Source organism: Bufo gargarizans, chromosome 4 (genome assembly GCF_014858855.1).
Source record: "Bufo gargarizans isolate SCDJY-AF-19 chromosome 4, ASM1485885v1, whole genome shotgun sequence".
In the NCBI taxonomy this organism is placed as follows: Eukaryota; Metazoa; Chordata; class Amphibia; order Anura; family Bufonidae; genus Bufo; species Bufo gargarizans.
In genome coordinates, this window is record NC_058083.1 from 417,814,570 (window position 1) to 417,840,779 (window position 26,210).

The following is a 26,210-nucleotide window of genomic DNA, read 5'->3' on the forward strand; positions in this document are numbered from 1 at the left end:
TATATATATATATATAGCAAATGATGAGGCAGCACTTCCAGCTTTTGGTGGTAGGGTGGCGACCCCAAACTTTATTCCCGGCAACGTTTCGGCCTACTCAATGAGGCCTTTGTCAAGAGATTATTTATATTTATATATATATATATATATATATATATATATATATATATAAAAATGAGATAATTTGATAACTGAGCTTAACCTCTTCCCAACTGCCTCATGTAAATTTGTGTCGGCGGTTGGGTATTTAAAAATGGCACATGCTCACGAGTGCAGCGGGCGCAATAGCACCCGGGACTAACGTATAGGAGTGATGATGATGTCAAAACACACACATTTAACCAGTCAAATGTGCTGGCATTTGCCATTCAACAGCTCCCCTTAGCGAGATTCGGGGGAGCCGAGTGTAGTGTGCAGCAGCATCTGTACTCCTGAGTGATACGAGGCTGCCATACATTAGTTTCTGGGCTCCATAGGAATACAGGGGGTAATTTATTAAGACCTGCATTTTAGATGGAAAAAAGTCAAAATAGCATATTTGACCTTTTCTGGTCATTTCATCTCCCACAAAAATTTTTATAAAATTTGATCAACAAGTCATAAATACCCCAAAATGGTATTAAATGAAAACTACAGATCGCTTGCAGAAAAATGTGCCCTCAGACAGCTCTGTACACATTAAAGGGTAACTGTCATTTTTTTTTATTTACTAGTTTATTAGAGCTAGGCATGTATAGCTGAGTTAGTCTGTCAATGATTGCCAAAAGATCTGTAATTACCTTATAAATAACAGATTTCATTAATATCTCCTGTCCCTTTCCAATGCCCCTTAAAAGACAGTTGCTATGGCTCATCTGTCTCCGGCTAGGAAGACAGAGGGGCGGTCCTTCACACTACATGCCTGCATTAGGCTTCAGAGTGAGGGGGCGTGTCTCTCAGTAATCCAATCTGATTGGCTGGCAGGAATCTGCTGGCTACAGCAAGTTTGTATTTGACCTGAGGGAATGCAGTTTTGGCCTCAGAGAACTGGCAGAGGAGCCATCTTGAGAAGATCCTTACAATGTAGGATTCAAAACAGCCCTAACTAAGGGTAAATCTCAAGAAAAACGGTGGTAAGTGAAGAAACTAAAGATTGCTTTATGCATAATGCTGCTGCAGCAGTAACCCATGCTAAAATAGATTTTTTTTTTTATTAAAAAAGTTAAAGGAGGTCAGAATATGGTGATGCAAAAAATAAAATAAAAAAATTCCAGTATTAAAACACATCATAAACTACACATCTGGTATTGATGTATTCATACTGACCCATTGAGTGAAAGTAACAGGTCAGTTTTACCACATAAGACACGCTGTAAAGACAAAACCCATAAAAATGTGTCGGTGTAGATATTCTAGTCTCAAAGTGTCACACTCTAGTCAGCTAATGAATCCTTATCCCCTGAGCAAAGGGTACCTAAAAAATTAGACTTTGGGGTTTCATAAGCTGTAAGCCATAATCATCCAAATTATAACAAGTAAAGACTTGAGATATCTCGCTTTGCATGTAATGAGTCTATCTCATATGTTAGTTTCACCTTTTAAGTTGCATTACTGAAATAAATGAACTTTGCACGATATTCTAATTTTTTCGAGTTTCACATGTACAACTTATCCCGCATTAAACAAGTCCTCTGTGAATTGAAAAACTAAAAAAGCTATGCATTTGGGAAGGCTGGAAGTGAAAAACCCAAAATCGCCTGCTCTTTAAGGGGTGAAAAGATTGTTCGTGCAAATATAAGGAGTGGATGGAGATTGAGCTGTTAAGAGCTTGTGTGACAGATTTGACCGCTTGCCATGAACTGATATGTAAAAGCTGAAACATAAAAAAAAAAAGAAAAAAATCTAACTAAAAATATATACATATTTTAAACACAAATACAGGCATTTCAAATTAAATACATCAAAAGGTGCCCATATAGTAGTTAAGGCAATATTCTGGTATGTTATCACACATTTGTGAAGTTTATCAAGCAGGCAGAAATACAAAATACTTCTGTGCTTCTCTATGCAGCTGCTGGAGCCATATGTTTTAGGAGAGCGCCCAGTGTTTGCCACTGAGAAAGTATTTACGCACAGTAGTTAAGGAGATAAAAAATAGTGTATAAAGCCTCAAAACTAGTGTATAAAGCCTTTTACTGCAGAATATCCCACTTAAACAGAAAATAATAAAGTTCTACTTCAAAGACTTAGAAATGTGTATAAAAAAAACAAACAAAAAAAAAACATTGCTCTTGCAAGATAAAAGGATAAAAAGGAACAATTTTCTTACCATCAAGGTAATACTTTGCATTTCCGGCAGAGCCGACTGCTCGAGTAAAGTCCTCAGTAGTCTTTACTTGACATATGCTGGCTTTGTTACATTTCGGATAGGTTGAGTTCTCATTTCCAGAAAGCTGAATTTCATATATGTACTTATCTTTGGTCCTTATATCACCACTAGCTGTATAAGACCTGCGGGGACAGACAAGTTTTTTTCATGTTTCAGTGTCTATATTACGTGTTTAAATGATGGGGTGATTGTGTTATTATAATTTAATATTTTCTTTTTTACAAACCTTCAATTTCATGGTTTGCTGTTAGTCGATATGTAATGAACTTAAAAGTCATAGAAATTCATGTCAATAGGTAGACCAGGAGGGGATGTTTCCCCTGCCCAGTGTAGAGATTTCCCCAATAAACTTCATCCTTTCCCTTTAATACTTTAACCACTTACATATACCATAATATCACCCTTTCATTCGATTTCAACAACTCCTTCTTGGTGTGTTATTTTTTGCCAATGAGTGTAGAAGCAGTTTCTCAGAGGTGAAACCCATACCCTACCTATTTATTTATTTATTTTATTTATTGTTTATAAACGTCTCCATGAGGTGAAATACCCAAAAGTAGCCTCTAGGTTTCTTTTAATAGGGCAGTGGGGGTAGTATTTTTACGCCGCCTTGTGGAAAGACCCTGTGTCTGATAAAGCCACACCTGTAATGATTTACATAACTGCAGAAATCTAACATTTCTATCTGACAAAAAACATAACGAATCCAATGGGTACTTCAAAAATGGGACCCATTGCGCACTGCCATGAACGGAAAACAGGCTGAATGCCCCTCTCCAGTCACTGCTATAAAACTTCTGAAAGGCTTGAAATAGCAGCGGCTCCCAGACGTGGAACCTGCATATATCGGATATATAACTTTACAGATGGGAAAACATCTTTAATAAATGCTACATAATACATTAGATGCACCTCAACAATGTGGCCCTAAAAAAATAAAAAAAATAATACAAAAAACAAATTCTTATACAGCTGTCAACAATAAAAAGATTTATGGTTTCTGAAATAATGAAGAGTGGAAACATCCAACACATGTGGTACCACATAATCTTTGTCTAATTTTGTAGAACTTAGTATCCAGTATAGTAAGAATTTCAAACCAGTGTATTGTCTACTGCCAGCTAGTTATTTATATAACATCCCCACAAATTAATTAAAGGAGATATTGGGCAAAGAGATTGGACAAAAATCTAGCCAGGGGAGAGGGGCTTTGTTTACATGGTTACTCCAATGACGTGACCACTGCAGCCAATTACTGGCCTCAGTGGTGTACAGCTCGAAAGTGCTGAGGCCAGTGATTTAATGCAACAGGTGTGTGGACAGGCACATCATCACTGATGCCAAGTAAACAGTCCATTGGGGAATTTAACCCTTTCTACCCGGGGCCATTTTTTGCAAATCTGACGTGTCACTTTTGGAACGCTTTTATTTATCCAAGCCATTCTGAGACTGTTTTCTTGTGACACATTGTACTTCATGACAGTCATAAAATTAAGTCAATATATTTCACCTTTATTTATGAAAAAATGCAAAATTTACAAAACCTTTTGAAAAATTAGCAATTTTCAAAATTTCAATTTCTCTGCTTTTAAAACAAAGTGATACTTCATAAAATATTTATTACTTGACATTCCCCATAGGTCTACTTTATGTTTGCATAATTTTGTAAATGTCATTTTATTTTTTGGGGACGTTAGGCGGCTTAGAATTTTAGAAGCAATTCTTAAAATGTTTAAGACAATTTCCAATAGCATGCTGCGCTTTTTGCTCCGGCCAAAAATCCTGAACACTTGCCGCAAGGCCGGATCCGGAATTAATGCCCATTGAAAGGCATTAATCCGGATCCGGCCTTAAGCTAAAAACATTGTTTCCGGATGCGACGTTTAGCTTTTTCTGAATGGTTACCATGGCTGCCAGGACGCTAAAGTCCTGTTTGCCATGGTAAGGTGTAGTGGGGAGCGGGGAAGCAGTATACTTAGCTACTTACCGTCCGTGCGGCTCCCGGGGCGCTTCAGAGTGACGTCAGGGCGCCCCACGCACATGGATGACGTGATCGCATGGACACGTCATCCATGCGCATGGGGCGCTCTAACGTCATTCTGGAGCGCCCCGGGAGCCGCACGGACGGTAAGTATACTGCTTCCCCGCTCCCCACTACTACTATTGCAACCAGGACTTTAATAGCGTCCTGGCTGCCATAGTAACACTGAATGCATTTTGAAGACTGATCCGTCAGTTTCAGCTTTCAGTTCACTTGCGTTTTTCCGGATCTGGCGTGTAATTCCGGCAAATGGAGTACACGACGGATCTGGACAACGCAAGTGTGAAAGAGCCCTAACCCTTTAGGTGCTCCACAAGAATTAAAGGAAAATGGAGATGAAATTTCTAAATTTCACTTTTTGGGCAGATTTTCTATTTCCATTTTTTTCTTTAAGACATCGAGGGTTAACAGCCAAATAAAACTCAATATTTATTACCCTGATTCTGCAGTTTAGAGAAACACCCTACATGTGGTCGTAAACTGATGTAAGGGTGCACGGCAGGGCGCAGAAGGAAAGGACAGCTGCATGGAAGGCAGATTTTGCTGGACTGTTTTTTAGTCACCATGGAAGCCCCCTTGATGCACCCCTACAGTAGAAACTACCAAAAGTCACCCCATTTTGGAAACTAGGGGATAAAAGGTGAAAGTTTTATTGGTCCCATTTTGTGGTACATATGATTTTTAATCGCTCTATATTACGTTTTATGTGAGGCACGGTAACCAAAAAATGGCTGTTTTGGCACTGTTAATTTTTTATAACGTTCATCTGACAGGTAAGATCATGCGCTATTTTTATAGAGAAGGTTGTTATGGACGCGGTGATATCAAATAAGTCTACTTTTTTGTTTGTGTCAGTCTTACATAATAAAGCATTTAAAAAAAAAATAAAACATTTTTTTGTGTCTCCATTTTCTGAATGCCATATTTTTTGCCAATCGTCTTGTTCAGGGGCTCATTTTTTGCAGGAAGAGTTGATGTTTCCATTGGTACCATTTTTCTAGTACATATGATTATTTGATCATTCATCGTTACACTTTAAGAGGCAAGGTGACCAAAAAAAATGGCTGTTTTGGCACAGCTTTTGTTCATTTTTACAGCATTCACCTAGGGGGTTAGGTCACATGATATTTTTTTATAGAGCAGGTTGTTACAGACGTGGCAATACCTAATATGTATACTTTTTCTTATTCAAGTTTTACACAATAACATTTTTGAAACCAAAAGTTTTTTTATGTTTTAGTCTCTCCATAGTCTGAGAGCGAGCTTTTTTATTTTTTTACCGATGTTAGGTCTTTCATACGGGCGTCCTGGATTTGCTCCGGATGAGTCGCGTGTGCATTGCGGGAAACCCGCGCGAGTAGGCACGCAGCAATTGCAGTCAGTTTTGTCTGCGATTGCGTTGCGATGTTCAGTTTTTTTTCCGCGCGAGTGCAATGTATTTTGCATGCGCGTGAGAAAAAACTGAATGTGGTACCCAGACCCGAACTTCTCTTTATTATAAAAGGAAAATAATAGCATTCTTAATACAGAATGCTTACTAAAATGTGCCTTGAGGGGTTGAAAAAAATATATATATATATAAAAAAAAAAAATTTAAGGCTACTTGCGGCAGGACGGATCCGACAGGCTGTTCACCCTGTCGGATCCTTCCTTCCGCTGTTTCGCCGTGCCGCCTCTCCGCCCCCATTGACTACAATGAGGACGGGGGCGGCGCTCCGGCGCAGTACGGCAGTGCATGGCGAAAGGCCGCCGGACTAAAAGTCCTGCATGTCCGACTTTTAGTCCGGTGGCCTCTGACTGAACTGCCGTACTGCGCCGGCCCATCCCCATTATAGTCAAAGGGGACGGAGCGGCGGTCCTGCAGCACGGCAAAACAGCGGATCCGACACGGTGAACAGCCTGTTGGATCCGTCCTGCCGCAAGTGTGAAAGTATCCCAACTCACCCCATCCACTTGTTCGCGCAGCTGCATCTTCTTATTTCTTCTTCTTTCAGGACCTGCAAAAGACCTTTAATGACGTAATCGCGCTCACCACGCGGTGAGCGCAATTGCGTCAAAGATGCTTTTGCAGGTCCTGAAAGAAGATGATACTGGCTGCGCGAACAAGTGGATGGCGCAAGTTAATTTTTTAAGGCACATTTTAGTAGGCATTCTGTATTAAGAATGCTAACATTTTCCCTTATAAACATGTTATAACATAGAAACATAGAAACATAGAATGTGTCGGCAGATAAGAACCATTTGGCCCATCTAGTCTGCCCAATATATCTGAATCCTATGAATAGCCCTGGCCCTATCTTATATGAAGGATGGCCTTATGCCTATCCCATGCATGCTTAAACTCCTTCACTGTATTTGCAGCTACCACTTCTGCAGGAAGGCTATTCCATGCATCCACTACCCTCTCAGTAAAGTAATACTTCCTTATATTACTTTTAAACCTTTGCCCCTCTAATTTAAAACTGTGTCCTCTTGTGGTAGTTTTTCTTCTTTTAAATATGCTCTCCTCCTTTACCGAGTTGATTCCCTTTATGTATTTAAAAGTTTCTATCATATCCCCTCGGTCTCTTCTTTCTTCCAAGCTATACATATTAAGGTCTTTTAACCTTTCCTGGTAAGTTTTATCCTGCAATCCATGGACCAGTTTAGTAGCTCTTCTCTGAACTCTCTCTAGAGTATCTATATCCTTCTGGAGATATGGCCTCCAGTACTGCGCACAATACTCCAAGTGAGGTCTCACCAGGGAATAAAATACAGTGATTAGACTTTAATGGTGTTGCTCATCCCTATCATCTCCTAGCAACCATGCGTGAAAATTGCACCGCATCCGCAATTGCTTGTGGATTCTTGCGATTTTCGCGCAGACCATTAATTTCTATGGGGCCTGCGTTGCGTGAAAAATGCAGAATATAGAACATGCTGCGATTTTCACGCACTGCCCCATTGAAGTGAACGGGTCCGGATTCAGTGCGGGTGCAATGCGTTCACCTCTCGCCTTGCACCCGTGTGGAATTCTCGCCCGTGTGAAAGGGCCTTAGGTAGGGGCTCATTTTTTGCGGGATGAGATGACGGTTTGATTGAATTTATTTTGGGGGGCATACGCCTTTTTGATCGCTTGGTGTTGCACTTTAAATGATGTTAGGTGACAAAAAAATTTACGGGCATGGCTATATCTAAACATTTTTTTATTTTATTTATTTCACTTTAAAACACAATAATAAATAGCATTTCTGAAGCAAAAAAATAAATAAATCATATGTTAGTGTCTCCATTGTATTATTATTATATTTTTTTGGGGGGCGATTGTCTTAGGTAGGGGCTTTTTTTTGCGGGAGGAGGTTTTATTGGTACCATTTTGGGGGCATATGCCTTTTGGATCGCTTGGTGTTGCAATTTTTGTCATGTAAGGTGACCCAAAAATTGCTTTTTTTTGGCACTGTTTTTATTTGATTTTGTTTACTGTGTTTACCTGAGGGGTTAAGTCATGTGATATTTTTATAGAGCTGGTTGTTACGGACGCGGTGATACCCAATATGTACACTTTTTTTATTTCAATTTAATACAATAATTGGATTTTTGAAACCCCCCCAAAAATGATGTTTTAGTGTCTCCGTGTTCTGAGAGCTATAGTTTTCAGGGTCTTTTTTGTGGGATGAGGTGACTGTTTTATTGGTACCATTTTGGGGGGCACAAGCCTATTTGATCGCTTGGTGTTGCACTTTTTGTGATGTAAGGTGACAAAAATAGCTTTTTTTTTTAAACAGTTTTTATTTTTTACGGTGTTTATCGGATAGCGTGGATCATGTGATTCATTTAAAGAGCCGGTCGTTACAGGCAAGGCGATACCCAATAGGTGTGTGTGCGCTTTTTTTTCTATTTTGCAAACGGGGAAAGGGGCGTTTTTTTTTTTTTTTACTTGAACCGTTATTTATTTTATTTTTTTAAATCATTTCTTTTACTTTTTAAAACTTTATTTCTGTCCCACTCTGGGACTTTACTTTTGGGGGTCTGATCCCCTCTGCAATGCATTACAATACATCTGTATTGTAATGCATTGCCTGTTAGTGTATTACACAGAGTAATACACTAACAGGTTGCCTAGGAGACCCAGCCTGAGGCAGAATTTTCTGGGCACCCGTAGAAGGCAGGTCCTGATGCCGTGCAAGGCATTGGGCAGCCTCTGCACGGCATCGGGCTGCCTTCTCACCCATCGGATCCCCGCCACAGCAGCGCGGGGACCCGATGGGCTCCTTCACCCGCCGCAAATCCCTTCTATGTCGCGGTTAGTGCTGATCGCAGCATAGAAGGGGTTAATCTGCCGGCATCGGCTGGTACAGCGATGCCGGCGGATACAGCAGGGGCCCGGCTATCAGGGACTGCCGGGCCCCTGCAGTGATCAGGTGCACACCGCTCCGGTGCCCGCCCGATTACCATGACGTAATAGTACATCAAAATGCAGGAACGCCATGACGTACTATTACGTCATATGTTGGGAAGAGGTTAATAAAATACCCAACAAATCACCCCACTCCATTGCAGGCTGGATTTTCTCCAATCTGGGGCATTTGATGGATAATGTACATAATGATCAAGCTTTCACAACCATCTACTCCCTAGCCTCTTTTCCTCTTTGGTTCCTGAACTACATAGATAATTTTTTTATTTTTTTATAATGTACTGCATTTTTATCATCTTGTACCTGATCCAAAACTTGGAAAATAAAATGGAAAATGAAAACCTCCACTAACCATTAGAACAACTAACTAATATCTAAGCTGGATAAAACCAACCTAATCCCATTTCACACTTACTTGATGTAGATCCTGGTTAAATTGATATTCACACCATTTTCTAAATGGATTATTCCATTTGTCATTGTAACTTCTTTTGGAACAACTGCGCATGCTGCTCGTGTCTCCCACTGAATGTAATAGTGACAAGACTGTGCATCGTGCCTAGAAAAAATGATAAAAATAATACCAATAAACTCCCATCTACTATACATACAGTTAACTCTTATCTTATGTGTAAGCCATCAACACACGATGTCAGGGGGTCTCAACAGTTTTAGCAGGACCACTGAATCCAATATGTGGTCAAATAGTTCCTCGATTCAGATGCCACATTAGGTTTCAAGACCTGGATAACATAATACAAGTGACTACAAGTAAACCTACACTATATATAACAATTCCCTTACAAATTATTTTATCATTTGGAGACATCTCAATGGTCAGTTTCTGAAATATGAGTAACGTTTTTAAGAGAAAAGGAGTGTTTCATGAGTAATATCGCCTACAATGTCATTACAGGGGAAGTTGTCCGAGACCTTTTTATTTTTTTGTTCCAACACAGGCACTCCTTCCACCGGGATTTATTGTTCTGACTGCAGCAGTGACATGTCCGTATCACTGACCTCAGTGGTCCTGTGTTTTATACTGCTGTGGACAATGACTTAATGCAGCAGTCATGTGTGTTATAAGGCATGTTATTACTGCAGCGGAGCTTTGGAGTGGTAAATATAACTTTTTTCATTATTACAACATCCCATGGCAAAAAAATCTGTTTCTGTGCTGTATAAACTCTCTAGCTAAGTTGTGCTGGTAGGTACAACTCTCATAGGCATCTTAGGAGTGTCTCAAGTATCACCGAATACCATATTAATACAATGTTAGCTTTAGGGCTAATGTACACAACCATATGTATTTTGCAGTCCACAAAAAATACAGATGACGTCCGTGTGCATTCCTTTTTTTCCAGAACGGAACAGCCAGCCCCAAATAGAACTTTACTATCCTTGTCTGTAATGCAGACAATATTAGGACATGTTCTATTTTCTTTTGCGGAATGGACATATGGAAACAAAGCACAAGGAGTGACTTCCTTTTTTTGTGTGGACCCATTAAAATGAATGGTTCCGCATACGGTCCGCAAAAAAAAAAACGGAACGGACACAGAAAGAAAATACATTCGTGTGCATGAGTCCTTAGTATAAGAGTCAAAGGAATCAACAAATCTAGAGAGGTGGTATACAGGAACTGAGATGGCAGAGGAGTTACTTAGACCACATGTTGAACAATATACACTACCAGAAAATGAAAAAAAGACACCTGGAAAGCTTCATGTGATTGAAAAAAATGACTGACCGATGCTAGGGGTGCCAGGACAATGATCACGTAACCTTCGGGTACTCCGGCAGGGATTATGTTGCAGACATCCCAACCTGCAAAAACTCATTTCAGGGAGGTTTTCTTTTTACAAACTTTTTATTACATTTTCCAAACATATGAAGTATCTGCACACTTGTCCTCTATGTCCTCTATGGTGTGGAGGACCGGGCTCATTACCCTGCCCCAAATTATCATATTTATATATATGATTAAAGCATCCAGGGGGTGTGAATTTAACACTGGGGTAAATAATATAATTAAAATGGAGGGTTAGGCTACTTTCACACTTGCGTTCAGAGCGGATCCGTCTGAGACGGATCCGCTCATATAATGCAGACGGTGGCTCAGTTCAGAACGGATCCGTCTGCATTATATTGTTAAAAAAAAACGAGATTTTTGTATAACTTACCAGTAAAATCTCTTTCTCGCTCTTTCCTTGGGGGGACACAGAAGACCTTGGGTATAGCTCATCTCCATAGGAGGCGTGACACTAAGTGAAGACTGTTAAGCCCCTCCTCCACAGCTATACCCTCAGCCTGGAGAGAGAGACTGCCAGTTGCGTGTCCAAGCAGTGAGAAAAGGCAAAGTCCAACAAGGAACCAACAAGCCAACAACCCGACGGGTAACAAAAACTCGGAAACCGTACAGAGAAAAAAAACAATGAATGGGTGGGTGCTGTGTCCCCCAAGGAAAGAGCGAGAACGAGATTTTACTGGTAAGTTATACAAAAATCTCGTTTTCTCGCCCAGTTTCCTTGGGGGACACAGAAGACCTTGGGACGTTCAAAAGCAGTCCAAAAGGGGGAGGGACCACAGCACCAAGGTGAAGCACCCGAAAGGCACCAATGAACCGCCGCCTGCAAACCCAGGCGGGGCAAGGCAACATCTGCCAAAGTCAAAGTATGCACCCTGAAGAACTCGGTAAGGCGCGTAAGGTAGACCCGTGGCCGCCTTGCCCAAATGCATGGCCGAAGCCCAATGCCTCCGGCCCAGGAGGCACCAACCGCTCTGGTGAAATGAACGGTGACACCAAAGACAGAATCCTGCCCTCGGTGCGGTAACCTCAGCGATAGCCAAACCGATCAAGCGGAGGAAAACCACCCTGGAGTCCGTCAACCCTATGCACAGACCTCCTGGAAACCCAAGAGGCCGAACGGCTACAAGAGTCGGAGATCCCCAAGTAAAAACGGCAAGGCCCAAACAGGTGAGGTGTTGAAGCGAAAGGCAAACACCACCTACAGAAGGAAGGAAGGAAGGAAGGAAGGAAGGAAGAAACGGGATGTAGAACAGCCCTGTCCTGGAAAAGACAGAAGGCTCGTAACAAAAAAAGGACCATCCCGGCACCCGTCAGAGACACGACTGATACGGAACACAACCGTACAGGACAGAAGGGGTAGAGAGAACTTCTGTAACGGCTCCAAGGACAAGATTGGAGCGCCGAGAGCTCAGTATATAGTCCCCAGGGCGGTACCGAAGGACAGCACAGAGGAACCAAAGAGCCACTCCGAGGAAGAAGGTCTTGGCAGGCCCAGAGGGCCGAGAACGCTGGAAGAGGAAGAACAGCGCCGACACTTGACACCTCAAGTAAAAGACCGAACCATGGGGAGAGAAATTCAGAGTGGGGAATGCACAGCTTCCCACAGAAACCCAGACAAAAAAACCTAAGTCTTACGACAGATCCTGGACGAAACACAGCCAGGAGTGGACAGTAGCGAACCCGCTAGAGTCGCCTGGCAAGCGGGCGAAGACCCAATGTGATCAGGCGCAGACCAGCAACACAGGCAGAAGGGTCGACAAAACTAGACCCGTCGGCCCTCGAACAACATTATCCCGTATCCACCCGAGTGGGGGAGCAGGACAGATGGAAAGAACCCAAAGGATCCGCCAGATGCCAGGAGAAGACAGGCTAAAGTCCATGCTGATGTAACCACGTTGTACCGTCCCGGTGTGGGAGATCAAGGACAATCTGGACCGAAAAGGTAGTCCCCCCAAGTTATCGAGAAGGTAAGTCTACAGCAGGACCATCGTCTTAGAATGGGCCACGCAATCTGCACCCAGCGGGAGGACAGAACGCGGTAGACTCGGTAAATAGGCACACAGCTAATACAGCCAGTGTGAACAAGGGAGACAGTACGAGACCAAAAGGAACACCGGAACCATCCACATGAACAACCATACAACCATGCTCTCCCCAGAGGGGAGGACAGCGAAGAACAGCCTCTGAAATCTGGCGGGAAGCCCCATTGGAGCGATCTGTACCGAGCGGGAGCCAAACAAGGCCGGCGAGATAAGGCAGTCGAGACAGAGGCCGGCATAACACCCTCCAACCGAAAGGAGGAGGAGTGGGCAACAGGGAAGCCATAGGACCGCTCAAAAGCAGAACCCGCTATACTGTGAGACGCCCGGTCCACCACCTCGCAGAAGGCGAGTACCTTGAAGAACCCAAGGCGGAGGTCCTCCGGACCCGGGTAACTGAGCACCCAAGAGAAGTTGGGTGACCTTCCCGAGAAGAGCAGCCCGAACCTGGTAGCAGATCAGACAGAAGCGTAGAGGCGCCAAGAGGAAGGACTCATACCACACTGCATCCGAAGAGGAGGAAATTGCAGCAGGCAAGGGAACCGCAGTCCCGCCAGAGCAAACGAAGAATTCGAGAGGCGCTGCAGACAACAGCACTCTCGACTATGTGACCACCAGCGCAGGGAAGCAATGCCGCAGAAGGACGAATTGGCATGCATCTAGGACCCACGAACACTCCCTGGAATGTGAATGAGCACCACCCAGCTCGGTGCAGCAGAGAGCAATAGAACCTGTTCGGTCATGAGGACAGAATGAAACTCCTTAGGGACGAGTGCAAGGCTTGCGGCAAGCATTGCATCCCAAGAAACAAAGGTATGCCGCAGGAAGCAGGTGAGGCATACGTACGAGCAGCCCCGTAAGCAGCGAGAAGGCCAACCCACCTAGAAAAAGGGGGGCTCGCCCCAGAGTGCCACAGCATGTACGGAATTGCAAAGTGCAACCTGAAAGGGAGTTATGCACAAACCTAAGGGGGGAATTGTACCTGGCCAACAGCAGTCGGCAAGAGTGCAAAGGCCCGTCCCAAAAGGAAGTGATGCCTAAGGCCGTACCCACTTCAGAGAAGCAGGACATACCCTATAAACCAGCAGGAACGCAGGAGGTCCACCTAGCGAAAGGGTAACATGAACAGGGTATCCTAGCATTAAGTGAGTGTGCCACAATACACCCAACACTGAACTCAGCGAGAGTGCAACTACTCTGCCAACGAAGGGGGACATGTACAAGTCCAGCACAGCCATATAAGGACAGCCGTAAATTTCATGAGCGTGCCAAATTCTGCCCTTGAAAAGAGAGGTGGTCACGCACAAGGCCAGCACCGTATCCAAAGGAAGTGCAAGCGTTCCACCCCTGTTAGAGGGCCATTCTCATGGCCAGCAATGTATCCGGTGAGAGTGTAGCATGCCGCCCAGAAAAAAGGGGGGTAAAGCACATGGCCAGCATCTCATCCAGGGAGAGTGCGAGCACACCGCCATGCATGGGAGTCATACACATGGCCAGCAACGTACTGGCGAGAGACAAACAGTCACTAAGAATGCGTGCATGTCGCCCGAGGAAGGCAGGCAAGCCCCTGGCTGGCAGCGAATCCAGCAAGAGTGCGTACACCGCCCACGGAAGAGGGGTCATGCATATGGCCGACAGCGGATCCAGCGAGAGTGCAAGCACCCTGCCATGTATGGGGCACATGCACATGGCCAGCGACGTACCTGCGAGGAAACAACCACAGACAGAGGGATGTATGCAAGCTGCCTGAGGGAAGGAGGCATACCCAAGGCCGGCAGGGAATCCAATGAGAGTGCAGCATACCGCCTAAGAAATGGCCGGCAGCGAAACCAGTGAGAGTGCAGCATAATAACATAGTACATAAGTACATCATAGCACATCAGTGAGAGTGCAGCATTCCGCCTATGGAAGGGGGTCGTGCACATAGCCAGTACTGTATCCGGTGAGAGTGCAGTATTCCGCCTAAAAAGGGGGGGGGTCATGCACATGATCGGCAACAGATCCAGTGAGTGCTGCGTTCCGCCCAGGAAGGGGGTCACGCACATGGCCGGCCCACGCACATGGCCGGCAGCGAATCCAGTGAGTGCTGCGTACCGCCCACGGAAGGGGGTCACGCACATGGCCAGCAGCAAAAACCAGAGAGTGCAGCGTTCCGCTTATGGAAGGGGGTCGTGCACATGGCCAGCACCGTATCCGGTGAAGGTGCAGTATTCCGCCTAAGAAGGGGGTCATGCACATGGCCAGCCAGGGAGAGTGCAGTAGCCCGCCTAGGAGGGGGGGGGATGCACATGGCAGGCACCATAACTGGAGAGACGATGAATGCTGCCTGCAGAAGGGCCGAACGCACTTGGCCAGCACCGTATCCTGGAAGAGGCAAGAAAAAAACCGCCTAAAAGGGAAAATACCCTAGCAGCGATGCAGGCTGGGAGCGCAACACCATGCCGCCTGTGGAAAGAGGTCATGCAGACATGCAGCATTACTGATGAGGCTGCAGCGTCCTGCGCAGTCTAATAGAAATCATGATCTATTATTATTATTATTTTATTTTTTTTTTATTTTTTTTATTTATTTATTTATTGAAACACAGCCTCTGAGGCTAAAGGGGAGCCACCATATAGGGGCACCTGAGAGACAGCAGAAAAGGGGGCCAACTAAACAGACCCATTTTTTGGGGGCCGGCCTGTACCCCAAAGGGTTAACAGGAATCCGGCCTGGAGGGCGGCGTGCGATCCCCTGGGGGCGGAGGAACCTCCAGGCGGGAAAAATTTGCGCCTGGAGAAGTTCCCGCCCCCTCCACCAGAGACCGGAATATTGCGGCCTAGTAGGCCGCGAAGCCGGGGGCTAAGTTGCCGCCCCGGCCCGTTATACCGCCGGGACCTGAGGCGGAATGCTGCGGCGTCCTGCCGCTTCAAACCGGCCGCGGGAGCCCACCCCGCGGGCCGGTCGGAAATGCGGCCCAGCAGGCCGCGAAGCATGGGACCAAATTTGCGGGCCCCGCCAACCGGCACCTGCTGGGGCATAGTCAAGCCCAATGCCGGCCGCGGGAGCCCACCCCGCCGGCCGGAAGAGACAGGGACCCGGAATGGCGTTTGCCAGCCGCGGGAGCCCACCCCGCCGCCGGACGAGACAGGGGCCGGAATAGCGTTTGCCGGCCGCGGGATCCCACCCCGCCGCCGGACGAGACAGGGGCCGGAATGGCGGCTTGCCGGCCGCGGGAGCCCACCCCGCCGCCGGACGAGACAGGGGCCGGAATGGCGGCTTGCCGGCCGCGCGAGCCCACCCCGCCGCCGGACGAGACAGGGGCCGGAATGGCGGCTTGCTGGCCGCGGGAGCCGCGGAGCCTAAAAATTTCTGCCGCACCGGAATATTAGTGCACACTCCGGTAAGGCCCAATGTGATGGGGGGGGGGGGGGGGGCCCAATGTGAGGCCCAATGTGAAAGAGCAGATTGCCGCACTGCGGCACCCCAGAGGCCAGCCTAGGTCCAGCAGGGGAAGGGTCCAGAGGCCCAGTATGGGGGGTCAGGCACGCAGGAGACCATTGGGTGGGGGGTGGGGGACGTAGGGCTGGAGAAGCCACTCTCTTACCACAGCCGTCTTCACCCTCGGTCCATTCCAGCAGGGTCGCCCCTTCAGCTACTGGCACCGTAGTGGCAGGACGCTGGGAGAGGGACTTGGCGTGCGGGCGACCCTTGCGCTGGCGGGATGTAGGGGAGCTAGGCTGCCCTGATCCACCTTGCCTTCTGTGGGGGAGGCAGCAGTGCGGAGACCGGCACTGGCGCAGCTCAACCCCGGGAGAACAGAGAGGTCTAGTGAGTCTCTGTTGTCCCTGATGTTCTGGAACAAAAAGAAAAGAAAAAAGTAAAAATCAAAAATTTAACAAGGAGAAAAGAGCCCTGCAGAGCAGGGAGTGTCTTGCCTCCTTGGACACTAAGCAAAAACTGGCAGTCTCTCTCTCCAGGCTGAGGGTATAGCTGTGGAGGAAGGGCTTAACAGTCTTCACTTAGTGTCACGCCTCCTATGGAGATGAGCTATAAGTGTGAAAGTAGCCTGAACGGATCCGTCCAGACTTTACATTGAAAGTCAATGGGGGACGGATCCGTTTGAAGATTGAGCCATAGTGTGTCATCTTCAAACGGATCCGTCCCCATTGACTTACATTGTAAGTCTGGACGGATCCGCACGGCCAGGCGGACACCCGAACGCTGCAAGCAGCGTTCAGGTGTCCGCCTGCTGAGCGGAGCGGAGACTGAACGCTGCCAGACTGATGCATTCTGAGCGGATCCGCATCCACTCAGAATGCATTAGGGCTGGACGGAAGCGGTCGGGGCCGCTTGTGAGCCCCTTCAAATGGAGCTCACAAGCGGACACCCGAACGCTAGTGTGAAAGTAGCCTTAAATGTGTAAATGTATTTTAAAAAAAAAATGCATCTCTCTCAATAGTTATATAGCTACTGAATGAGACAGAAGGGATCCCTTTAACATATATATCTCCTTGAGAAGCCAATTTGACCCTAAAGGTTTAATTCAACCTGTAATCTAAACTCTGTCCTGTCACTTCTCTTATCTCTCTGCTCTGCTATCTGACTGAGATAAACCTTTCCGGGAGAGATATTGGGTGTCAGGGAGCCGATATCTAATAGCGGGAGACTCCCTGAACCTCCGGGAGAGTTGAGATCCCTGATGTTGACGCAGAGTCACATTAATACTGGGTGGCATCTCCCCTTCCTGTGATACAGGCTGGCGCTCTGCCATGGTAATGGCCATGATAACAAATATAGATAAATATTTCAGCTCACCACTGCCGTAGTTTAGTTCCACAATCTTCCCCCTGCATCAGAACGTTTCTTCGGATCTCCGTGTCGGCTCAGGGTCATACACTTGTGCATAACCTACTTCTGGCACTCCTAAAAACAGATGCTTTTATTCATTCACATTAAAAATGACCACCCACAGCTACAGAAATGATCATTAAAACAGACCTACATGTTTCGGATTATAAAAAACGTACAGTATCCTTATTCATGGTCCATGAGTAAGGAAACGTTTGGTTATCGAAAACATGTAGGTCCGTTTCAATACGAATGAATAAAAGCATCTGGTTTCATGGAGACGAGTGCTGGAAGAATGTTATGCACAAATAGTAATGGTCATACAAATGCTGGATATCCTCCTGTCATGTGTCATTCCAAGCTCTTTCAAATTGGACATGTAGTTCAGCCAAGGTGGTTGTTGGCATTGTGCATGGGAGATCCATCAACCTATCCAGCCCCAGATGTTCTAAATGGTGGGGAGATCTCGTGATCGAGCCAAGGGAGTTGCTAGTATACTCTGAACAGTATGTTGTGTAGCACAGGTAGTGTTTAGTCGGCTGTTATCTTGTTGGAACACCACGCCTCCCGAGTAAAAAAAAAAAAAAGCTGTAAAACTGGTTCCACAATATAATGAACATACCGAAGGCTGGTCAAGGTTCCTTCCACAAGTACTAGACAGGAACAGTTATGGTAACGGATAGCATCCAACACCTGTGTGTATGCATAATGGCAGTAGGTGCTCTCCAGCCCTTCTGCAAACTCTGAGGCAGCCATCAGTGACAAACAATGGTGTTCAGGTTTTGAATTACGTTTTCCAGGTGTTTTATCATTCTGGTAGTGTATGTGGCCTCACAAAGGCTGGGGGATGTGTGACCACTCTATGAACCACTTACTTTTGAAACACAGGTTTGCCAGTTATATTCTTACATATCAGGTTTATGGTAGTAGAGAATCTTTGCTCTTTTTCACACAGGTCTCCATTTGAATAGGTCACTGAAATGGTCTTATCTGCTGGAAGAACAACACGTTATTAATGAGGATTACATTCTCTAATATAGATGGCATGAAAACAACTCACAAATATAAAGGGGTTGTCTGAAGATCTAAACATATCCCTTAGGGCTCGTTCACACGACCGTGGTTTGGTTCCCCAAAAGATGTGGACAGCACTCCGTGTGCTGTACGCATCCGTTGCTTCGTTACGTGGCCCTGCAAAAATTATGAGTCTGGTCCTATTCTTGTCCGTTTTGTAGACAAGAATAGGCATTTCTATAAAGGGCCGTCTGTTCCGTTCCACAAACTGCGGCAGGCACATGGGCGGCATCCATGTTTTGCGGATCCGCAATTTGCAGACCGCAAAACACACCACGTTTGTGTGAACAAGCCCTTATTCACAGAAGCTGATCAGTGGGGGTCCAGATGCTGAGATCCCCACAGATCAGAAGAATAGGGCACTTTGAATAAATTAATGGTGCAGCATTGGAGTGGATAGGTGATATGTTAATATCTTGGGACAACTCCATAATGTTATATCTGAGCCATTCAGCTGGACTAACTGGGCTCTGGTCACACTGGTGACAGGAGATCAGTTTTTACAGGATCCATGACTGATCTAAGGCTACTTTCACATTAGCGTTTTTTGCGGATCCGTCACGGAACTGCAAAAAACGCTTCTATTACAATAAAACAACCGCATGCATCCGTCATGAACGGATCTGGTTGTATTAGGTCTTCTATAGCCATGATGGATCAGTCATGAACACCATTGAAAGGGAATGGGGAAGGATCAGTTTTCTATTGTGTCAGATAAAACGGATCCGTCCCCATTGACTTACATTGTGAGTCAGGACGGATCTGGCTTTCTCCGCACCACATAGAGGACAGAAAAATGCTGCTTGCAGCGTTATTCTGTCGACAATGGGAGCACAACCAAATGGAACGGAATGCATTCTGTTTCGTTCAGTTCCGTTTTGTCCCCATTGACAAATATGGACAAAACTGAAGTGTTTTCTTCCGCTATTGAGATCCTATGACGGATCTCAATAGCGGAATTGAAAACGCTAATGTGAGCCTAATCTGTAAAGGATTCCAACAGATTAGGATTGTGGGGCAATGGTTATAGGCAGATGTTTGCTTCCTTGAGAACATACATTTAGCAGAATGTATGCATCATCTCACATACACAATGTCTATCTTCTATATCATCCTTCTTCGCCTCTCGCTTTCTTAAACTTAACATGGATAAGACAGAATTCATAATCTTTCCCCCATCTTGTTCAACCCCCCCCCCAACAGACCTATCTATCACGATCAATGGCTGCACATTATCCCCAGTCAAAAAAGCCCGCTGCCTTGGAGTGACCTTAGATTCTGCCCTTTCCTTCCGACCGCACATCCAAGCCCTTTCCACCACCTGCCGCCTCCAACTCAAAAACATCTCCCGCATCCGTGCTTTCCTTAACTTCAAATCTGGCGAAAATGCTCGTACATGCCCTCATTATCTCCCGCCTAGACTACTGCAACATTCTCCTCTGTGGCCTTCCATCTAGCACTCTCGCACCCCTCCAATCTATCCTCAACTCCGCTGCCCGACTAATCCACCTCTCACCTTATTACTCCTCTGCCTCTCCCCTCTGCCAATCCCTTCACTGGCTCCCCATTGCCCAACGAATCCACTTCAAAGTACTGACAAACACATACAAGGCCGTCCATAACCTGTCCCCTCCCTACATCTCTGAGCTACTTTCCCGATACATCCCCACACGCACTCTCCGATCCTCACAAGACCTCCTTCTCTCCTCTCCTCTTATCGCCTCTTCCCACAATCGACTCCAAGATTTCTCCCGTGCATCCCCCATACTCTGGAACTCACTACCCCAAAATATCAGACTCTCACCTACAGTGGAATCCTTCAAAAGAAACCTGAAAACCCACCTCTTCAGACAAGCCTACAACCAATGACCCTGCTGCCTCTATACCGCCATGACCAACTTAACCCGCACCTACTGTGTCCTTCTCCCATACCATGTAAATTGTAAGCCCTCACGGGCAGGGCCCTCTCTCCTTCTGTACCAGTTTGTAACTCATCTTGTTTATGATTAGTATAATTGTCTGTGTTATGTATGTGCACCGCTTATCATATGTACAGCGCTATGGAATGAATGGCGCTTAAATAATAAATAATAATAATAATAATAATAATACACAACGTTAAGGACATATAACTATACAGGGGGAGATTTATCATAGCCTGGCGGTGTATGTTGGGCTATGACACCCCAGCACGATGCCGGATACTGTGAATTTATGACAAGGCGTAAGCCTCCTTATAAATTAGGTGCAGCATCTGGCAGTCTCTGCGCCTCAAGTGAAAACCCCTGGCTCGCATAGATTTCAGTGTTCTTCTATGACACAAAACTGGCGTAGAAGGTAAATGTGGTGGGGCCACTTCCCCACCCCCTACTTTTCGAGAAAGTGGTGAGGCGGGCACAGAAATAGCATTTATGCAAAAATAGGATTTTTTGTGCTTACCTGTAAAATCCTTTTCTTGCCGGGTTCATTGGGGAACACAGGAGACCATGGGGTATAGCTGCTGCTGCGACTAGGAGGCGACATTAGGCAAAAAAAAAAAAAAAGTGTTAGCTCCTCCTCTCAGCTATACCCCGTCCTGCAGACACTGAGCTAATCAGTTTGTACAAAAGCAGTAGGAGCAGCCAGGAGAAGCCAACAGACACCAATTGTAAGAAAGAGAGCTGGAGATGGGTCAGAACCAAGAACAGGTGGGACCCATCAAAAAGAACCAGCAACGTACTTACTGGGTGGGTGCTGTGTCCCCCAATGAACCTTAGTGGGAAAAGGATTTTTACAGGTAAGCACAAAAAACCCTATTTTCTCGCTCATATCATTGAGGGACACAGGAGACCATGGGACGTTCCAAAGCAGTACCATGGGAAGGGAATAAAAGACTAGAGCAAAACTAAGGCTGGCCATGGGATCCTGCACAGAAATGTGGGGAAAGGATGTACAGGAACCCTGAATAGCACAGGATGAGCATGAACCAGGAAGGCCAGCCAGAGAGCGTTGAACACACGGCGTCTTCGACTTGGCAAAAAGAGGAAAACCCAGTTAAACGAATTCCAAGGGCTCAAGAGGCTTCAGAAGAAGATGTGGATAGCACCACATAATATCCACAAGAAGGATAAGCATGCCCGACGACTGAAGAGGATGTGCAGAAGGTATTTTCAGATAACGAGGACCACAAAATTGCTGTGGGGACCTGGACTGGAAACTGGAATGTCTTGCATGACAATAGGCCCCATGGAAAACCGAGGGGTATTTAAAATCAACAGAAATGAGCCAAAGTTAGGAGTGGGGACTGTACTACCCAAGCATGCGAGTGGGCGAGTGAATGTGAGATGAGTGGGCTCCGGTGTCAATCTTATGACGACAGTGATAACCATTCATTAATGTTACTCTTATCTCTCCTGCTGTCAGGAAGTACCTGTACAATTGATCTTTACCGGAATCACTTATGCAGGCGATTGTGGTTATGTAGATTGTTCGTTTTCCCTTTGGGATTGTTGTACTTAATACAAAAGTGTTAAATAAACTCTATAAAAATTTAAAAAAAAAAAAAGAAATGAGCCTGTAGAATCTGGGTATGCACGAGACCAGGCAAACGAGCAACAGGAAGACCCAGACACGACCTTACCAAATGTGTTAGTATCGGGATGGCATACTTCAACCGTGAAAAGACTGGGAGGAATTACTGGGCAACTGGCAGAGGACTAGTCCTGTAGGGATCTCCCAGGTACGTGAAGAGACCCCTTTGGGCCAATTTGTAAAAGATAAATAGATAAAAGATAAAATAGCGCGTAGCCACTCCCTTGTAAAAAATCCAGCAGGAGAAGAGAGAAAAAAATATGGAATATGATCACTCATCAAGACAGAGATAAGGGATGGGCAAGGAGGACAAAAAGCCACAACAGGAACCAATCAGAGGTAGAAAATGAAAAACTATCGGCAAATGGGGAGTAGTCTGAAAGGAAAAAAAATGTTCCCGGGGATCAATAGCATCCCAGCCGTGCAGCAGAGAGCAATGCGGCAGAGGAGTGTAGCCAAAGCAACCTCCACCACTGGATAAAAGGAAGACTGCGAGTGATGCTGGATCCAGGACCATGATTGGCATTAGACAGCCTGAGGAAACTGAGCAACCGCACTGTTAAAAGAGAGCAGGCTACAATACATGTGAGAGAGCACATATACTCACCGGAATACACTCATAGAAGCCAATCCAAAAGGTAAAGATCGCAGCATACATCTCTGCTTAAAAAGGAAACGCTCCCTAAGGAGTAGGTACTGTGGAAGACATATGCCCCTAGAGCCGTAGAGACTTGTGAGGCTTCTAACAAAAGAAGCTGCTTTTACTCCACAAACTGCCTAGATCAAGCAGACCCAACTGTAGGCTGACAAACAAAAATACCGTAGTGATGGGTAGAAGCAAAGCGGACGCCAAAAATATCCGATGTGTAGACCATCTACTGTCATCATGTAGAGACTCTGCCTGAAGGGGACAAAGGTCATCAGCAGAATGCACATATGGGTCCGAGATAGAAGAAATACTTCTCCAGGAGAGAATGTGATGACTATGTCCTACGTCACAAAAACACCAGAAAAAAACAGGACATAAGAAAAAATTGTGCAGGTGTTCCAGAACAGTAAGAATCCAACCTTAGGAGTATGGATACTGGCCAGGTAGACAGAAACAGCATCTGGGGGGAGCGCAATTCTTGTGGAGGGGCATAACGTCGAAAGGGTGTTGCGTTCCAACAACAAAACATCTATTAGCATTGACAACATGCAACAGCACCATAGCTTCATCCAGTGAGGGGGTGAAAAGCAGTTGATGCACAGCATGTTCCCTGAATAGGAGAGTCTCCTACATAAGGACATGTCAAAGCTATTACTCATCTCTTAAAAGAGGCAGCGCTGATGGTGTTACACAGTCACCAGTTAGTGCCAATGTCCCACTTGAAATAAGAACCATGTGGTAGACCAATGTCACAGAAAACGGGGAGGTTATACCAACCAGGGAGAACCCCGCAATAGTGCGCACCAGAAGTGAATGACTCATCAGCTATAGCATGCATACTAATGCAAATAGCTGGTCAGAGAATGGAAGTACTGCAGATGACCATGTCATCAGGAATGAGTGGAAGAATCAGCTAAAATTGCAAGCACCAGCATAAATACCCCACCTACTGGTGCACCAGCATCCACTGGTCACGTGAAATGAGCCGGAGATCCACCTGAGAGGGAATGTAGACACAATCACCGCACCTAGGACCAGTGTGAGGGTTCCATCTACAGAAGGAAAGAAGCGGTAGAAGCTACAGCATACAGAGCCAGTGCCGAAACATGAAATGGAACAAAAGGCAAATGTGGCAGAAACCACAGAACCATATCCAGTGCAAATGCAAGGAGTGAGGAGGAAAGCAATGCGAGTGCCACTATGGCTTGCAGGGTGAATGTAAACACTGAGCCTGAGAAGGGAACCACACAGTGGTAGAAAAGGCACTTAGGGCCAAGGCTAATTTTCCACCCGAGAATGGGGCCAGACAGGAGTAGCCACAAGAACTAGTGCTGGTGCAATACTCCACCTGAGGAGGAGGTCATACCATAGAAGCCATAGTATACGGTGATGGCACCATACTTCCCCTGATGAGAAGACCATACAGTAGGAGCCATGGTATGTAGTACTAACGCAAATACTTCACCCAAGGTCCAGATTGTTCAGTAGGAACCATGGTACGGAGTGCTAACACAAATCCTTCACCTGAGAAGAAGCCCATACAGATAGTAACCACCGAAACAAGGGCTAGCTCAATACCCGAGAAGGCCATAAAGTAGTAGCCATGATATGTAGCGCTAGCATAAATACTTCACCTGAGAAGGAGGCTTTACAGTAGTAGCCACAAAAGCCAAAGTCAGGGTAGATATGCCACCTGGGAAGGAGGCCCTACAGTAGTAGCTATGATCCCTAGTGCTAGCGTAAATACTCCACCTGCAAAAGAGGACATACAGTAGTAGCCACGGAATGGAGTAATAGCCTAAATACGCCACCTGAAAAGGAGGAGAGCTAGAAGTGGATACAGTATTCAGAGGCAGTGTAATACTGAATTTGCTTGGTAGTAACCACTGAATTCTCTTCTAGGGCAGATACACCACCTATTGAAGGTGTCAAGTATCATGACCAACCATGTAGGGTGGAGTCCCACCGGGACTTAAAGCTGCGTTATGGGGATACACCCTGGGAGGACAGACTGCCATGTCAGCGCTCAAAGCTAATAACCAAAAAATGAAGAGGATAATGCGGTAGAAGCTGCAGTATCCAGTATTCCGCTTGTGGGGGAGGACCGGGTAATAGTAGGTACCGTCTCTTGGAATACACCCCCGTGGAAGAGGAAGAATATGATAGGAATTACGCCACCTATGAAGGGAGGTAATGTGACAGGTTGTACAGTATGCAGTGGTCGTGCATTTACACCACCTATGGATGGGGGTAATGCGACCAGCTGTACAGAGTACAGTATGCAGTGGTAGTGCGATTACGCCACCTATGGAGGGGGATAATGCGACAGGCTGTACAGTCTCCAGTGGTCGTGCAATTACGCTGCCTATGGAGGGGGGGTAATGCTACAAGTATACAGTGGTAGTGCATTTATGCCACCTAAGAGAGGGGGCAATGCTACGGAGTGCGGGGCATCCAGTAGTAATTAATCCACCCGAGTGAGTAACACGACAGGATGTACGGTATACAACGAGAACAGAGTGGGGCGAGCTGTGGCTGGAGGACCCCGGGGTCCGTCCACCACCAAGCGCTGCTCCCATAGAAGTGAATGGGAGCATATCGCGCACACACGGCCCCTGCTATCTTGCCGGTCAGCTTGAGGTCAAAGGGGCAGTGCCTTCCTTGCTTCAAGTCAAGGTAAGCAATCCCCCTAACCGTCCCCTCTTTTGTTAGATTGACAGCCTGCAGTGCGGCTGGAATCACAAAAGTCTCGCGCATGTGCAGTGCACAGCTGAAACACAGCTAATGTCGGCAGCAGGAGACAGGACCGCGCTTAACCAAGGCGCACACCGCACATGTGCAACACTTATACGATCCCGGCAGGCTGTCAATCTAACAAAAGAAGGAACGGTTAGAGGGCGTGCTTACCTTGACTTAAAGCAAGGAAGACACTGCCCCCTTGACTTCAAACTGACCAGCAAGATAGCGCTGATGGCGCTTAAAACATTGTTTTTTTGAATCTATGGAGCATCAGACTACCGGCTAAAACATGATTATTAACAGACTGGGGACTACTATGAGCCTGACTGCGTTTTTGAGGTGTCAGGTTCCTTTAAGAGGAAAAAAGGTAAAATAACAAAAGACACCTCGCAAAGCAGGGAGGTCCACCTCCTACAGACACTAAGCTAAAACTGATTAGCCCAGTGTATGCAGGAGGGGTATACCCACAAATCGTAACAGTTTGTTACACTATTCCAGTTTTGACCCTGGCAGCATGAGAAAAATCCCTCCCGCGCTCCCAGTTCAAGAGAGCATCCAGGATTGTAGACAACACTACAACTAAAGAACACAGGCTACTTGAAATGGCCTCCCGTTTTCGCGACAGGGGCTACCCTGATAAGATAATTAGAGATGGTCTGACCGAAAATCATATTACCGAAGAAAAACCAAGAAC

At 45.9% G+C, this 26,210-nt stretch overlaps 1 protein-coding gene across 2 annotated transcripts in view; it reads right to left on the reverse strand.

Moving 5' to 3' along the window:
- Positions 1-26,210, reverse strand: part of IGF2R (insulin like growth factor 2 receptor) — a 191,989-nt gene that overhangs the window by 11,508 nt on the left and 154,271 nt on the right. The window contains exons 41-43 of one of the 2 annotated variants that reach the window (XM_044288851.1): positions 18,360-18,474; positions 9,221-9,364; positions 2,309-2,490 (exon numbers count right to left, since the gene is read on the reverse strand). In XM_044288851.1, the coding sequence (XP_044144786.1) occupies positions 2,309-2,490; positions 9,221-9,364; positions 18,360-18,474 (441 nt within the window). Of the gene's footprint in view, positions 1-2,308; positions 2,491-9,220; positions 9,365-18,359; positions 18,478-26,210 lie in introns of both variants that reach the window. The other variant, XM_044288850.1, reaches the window with a different exon arrangement.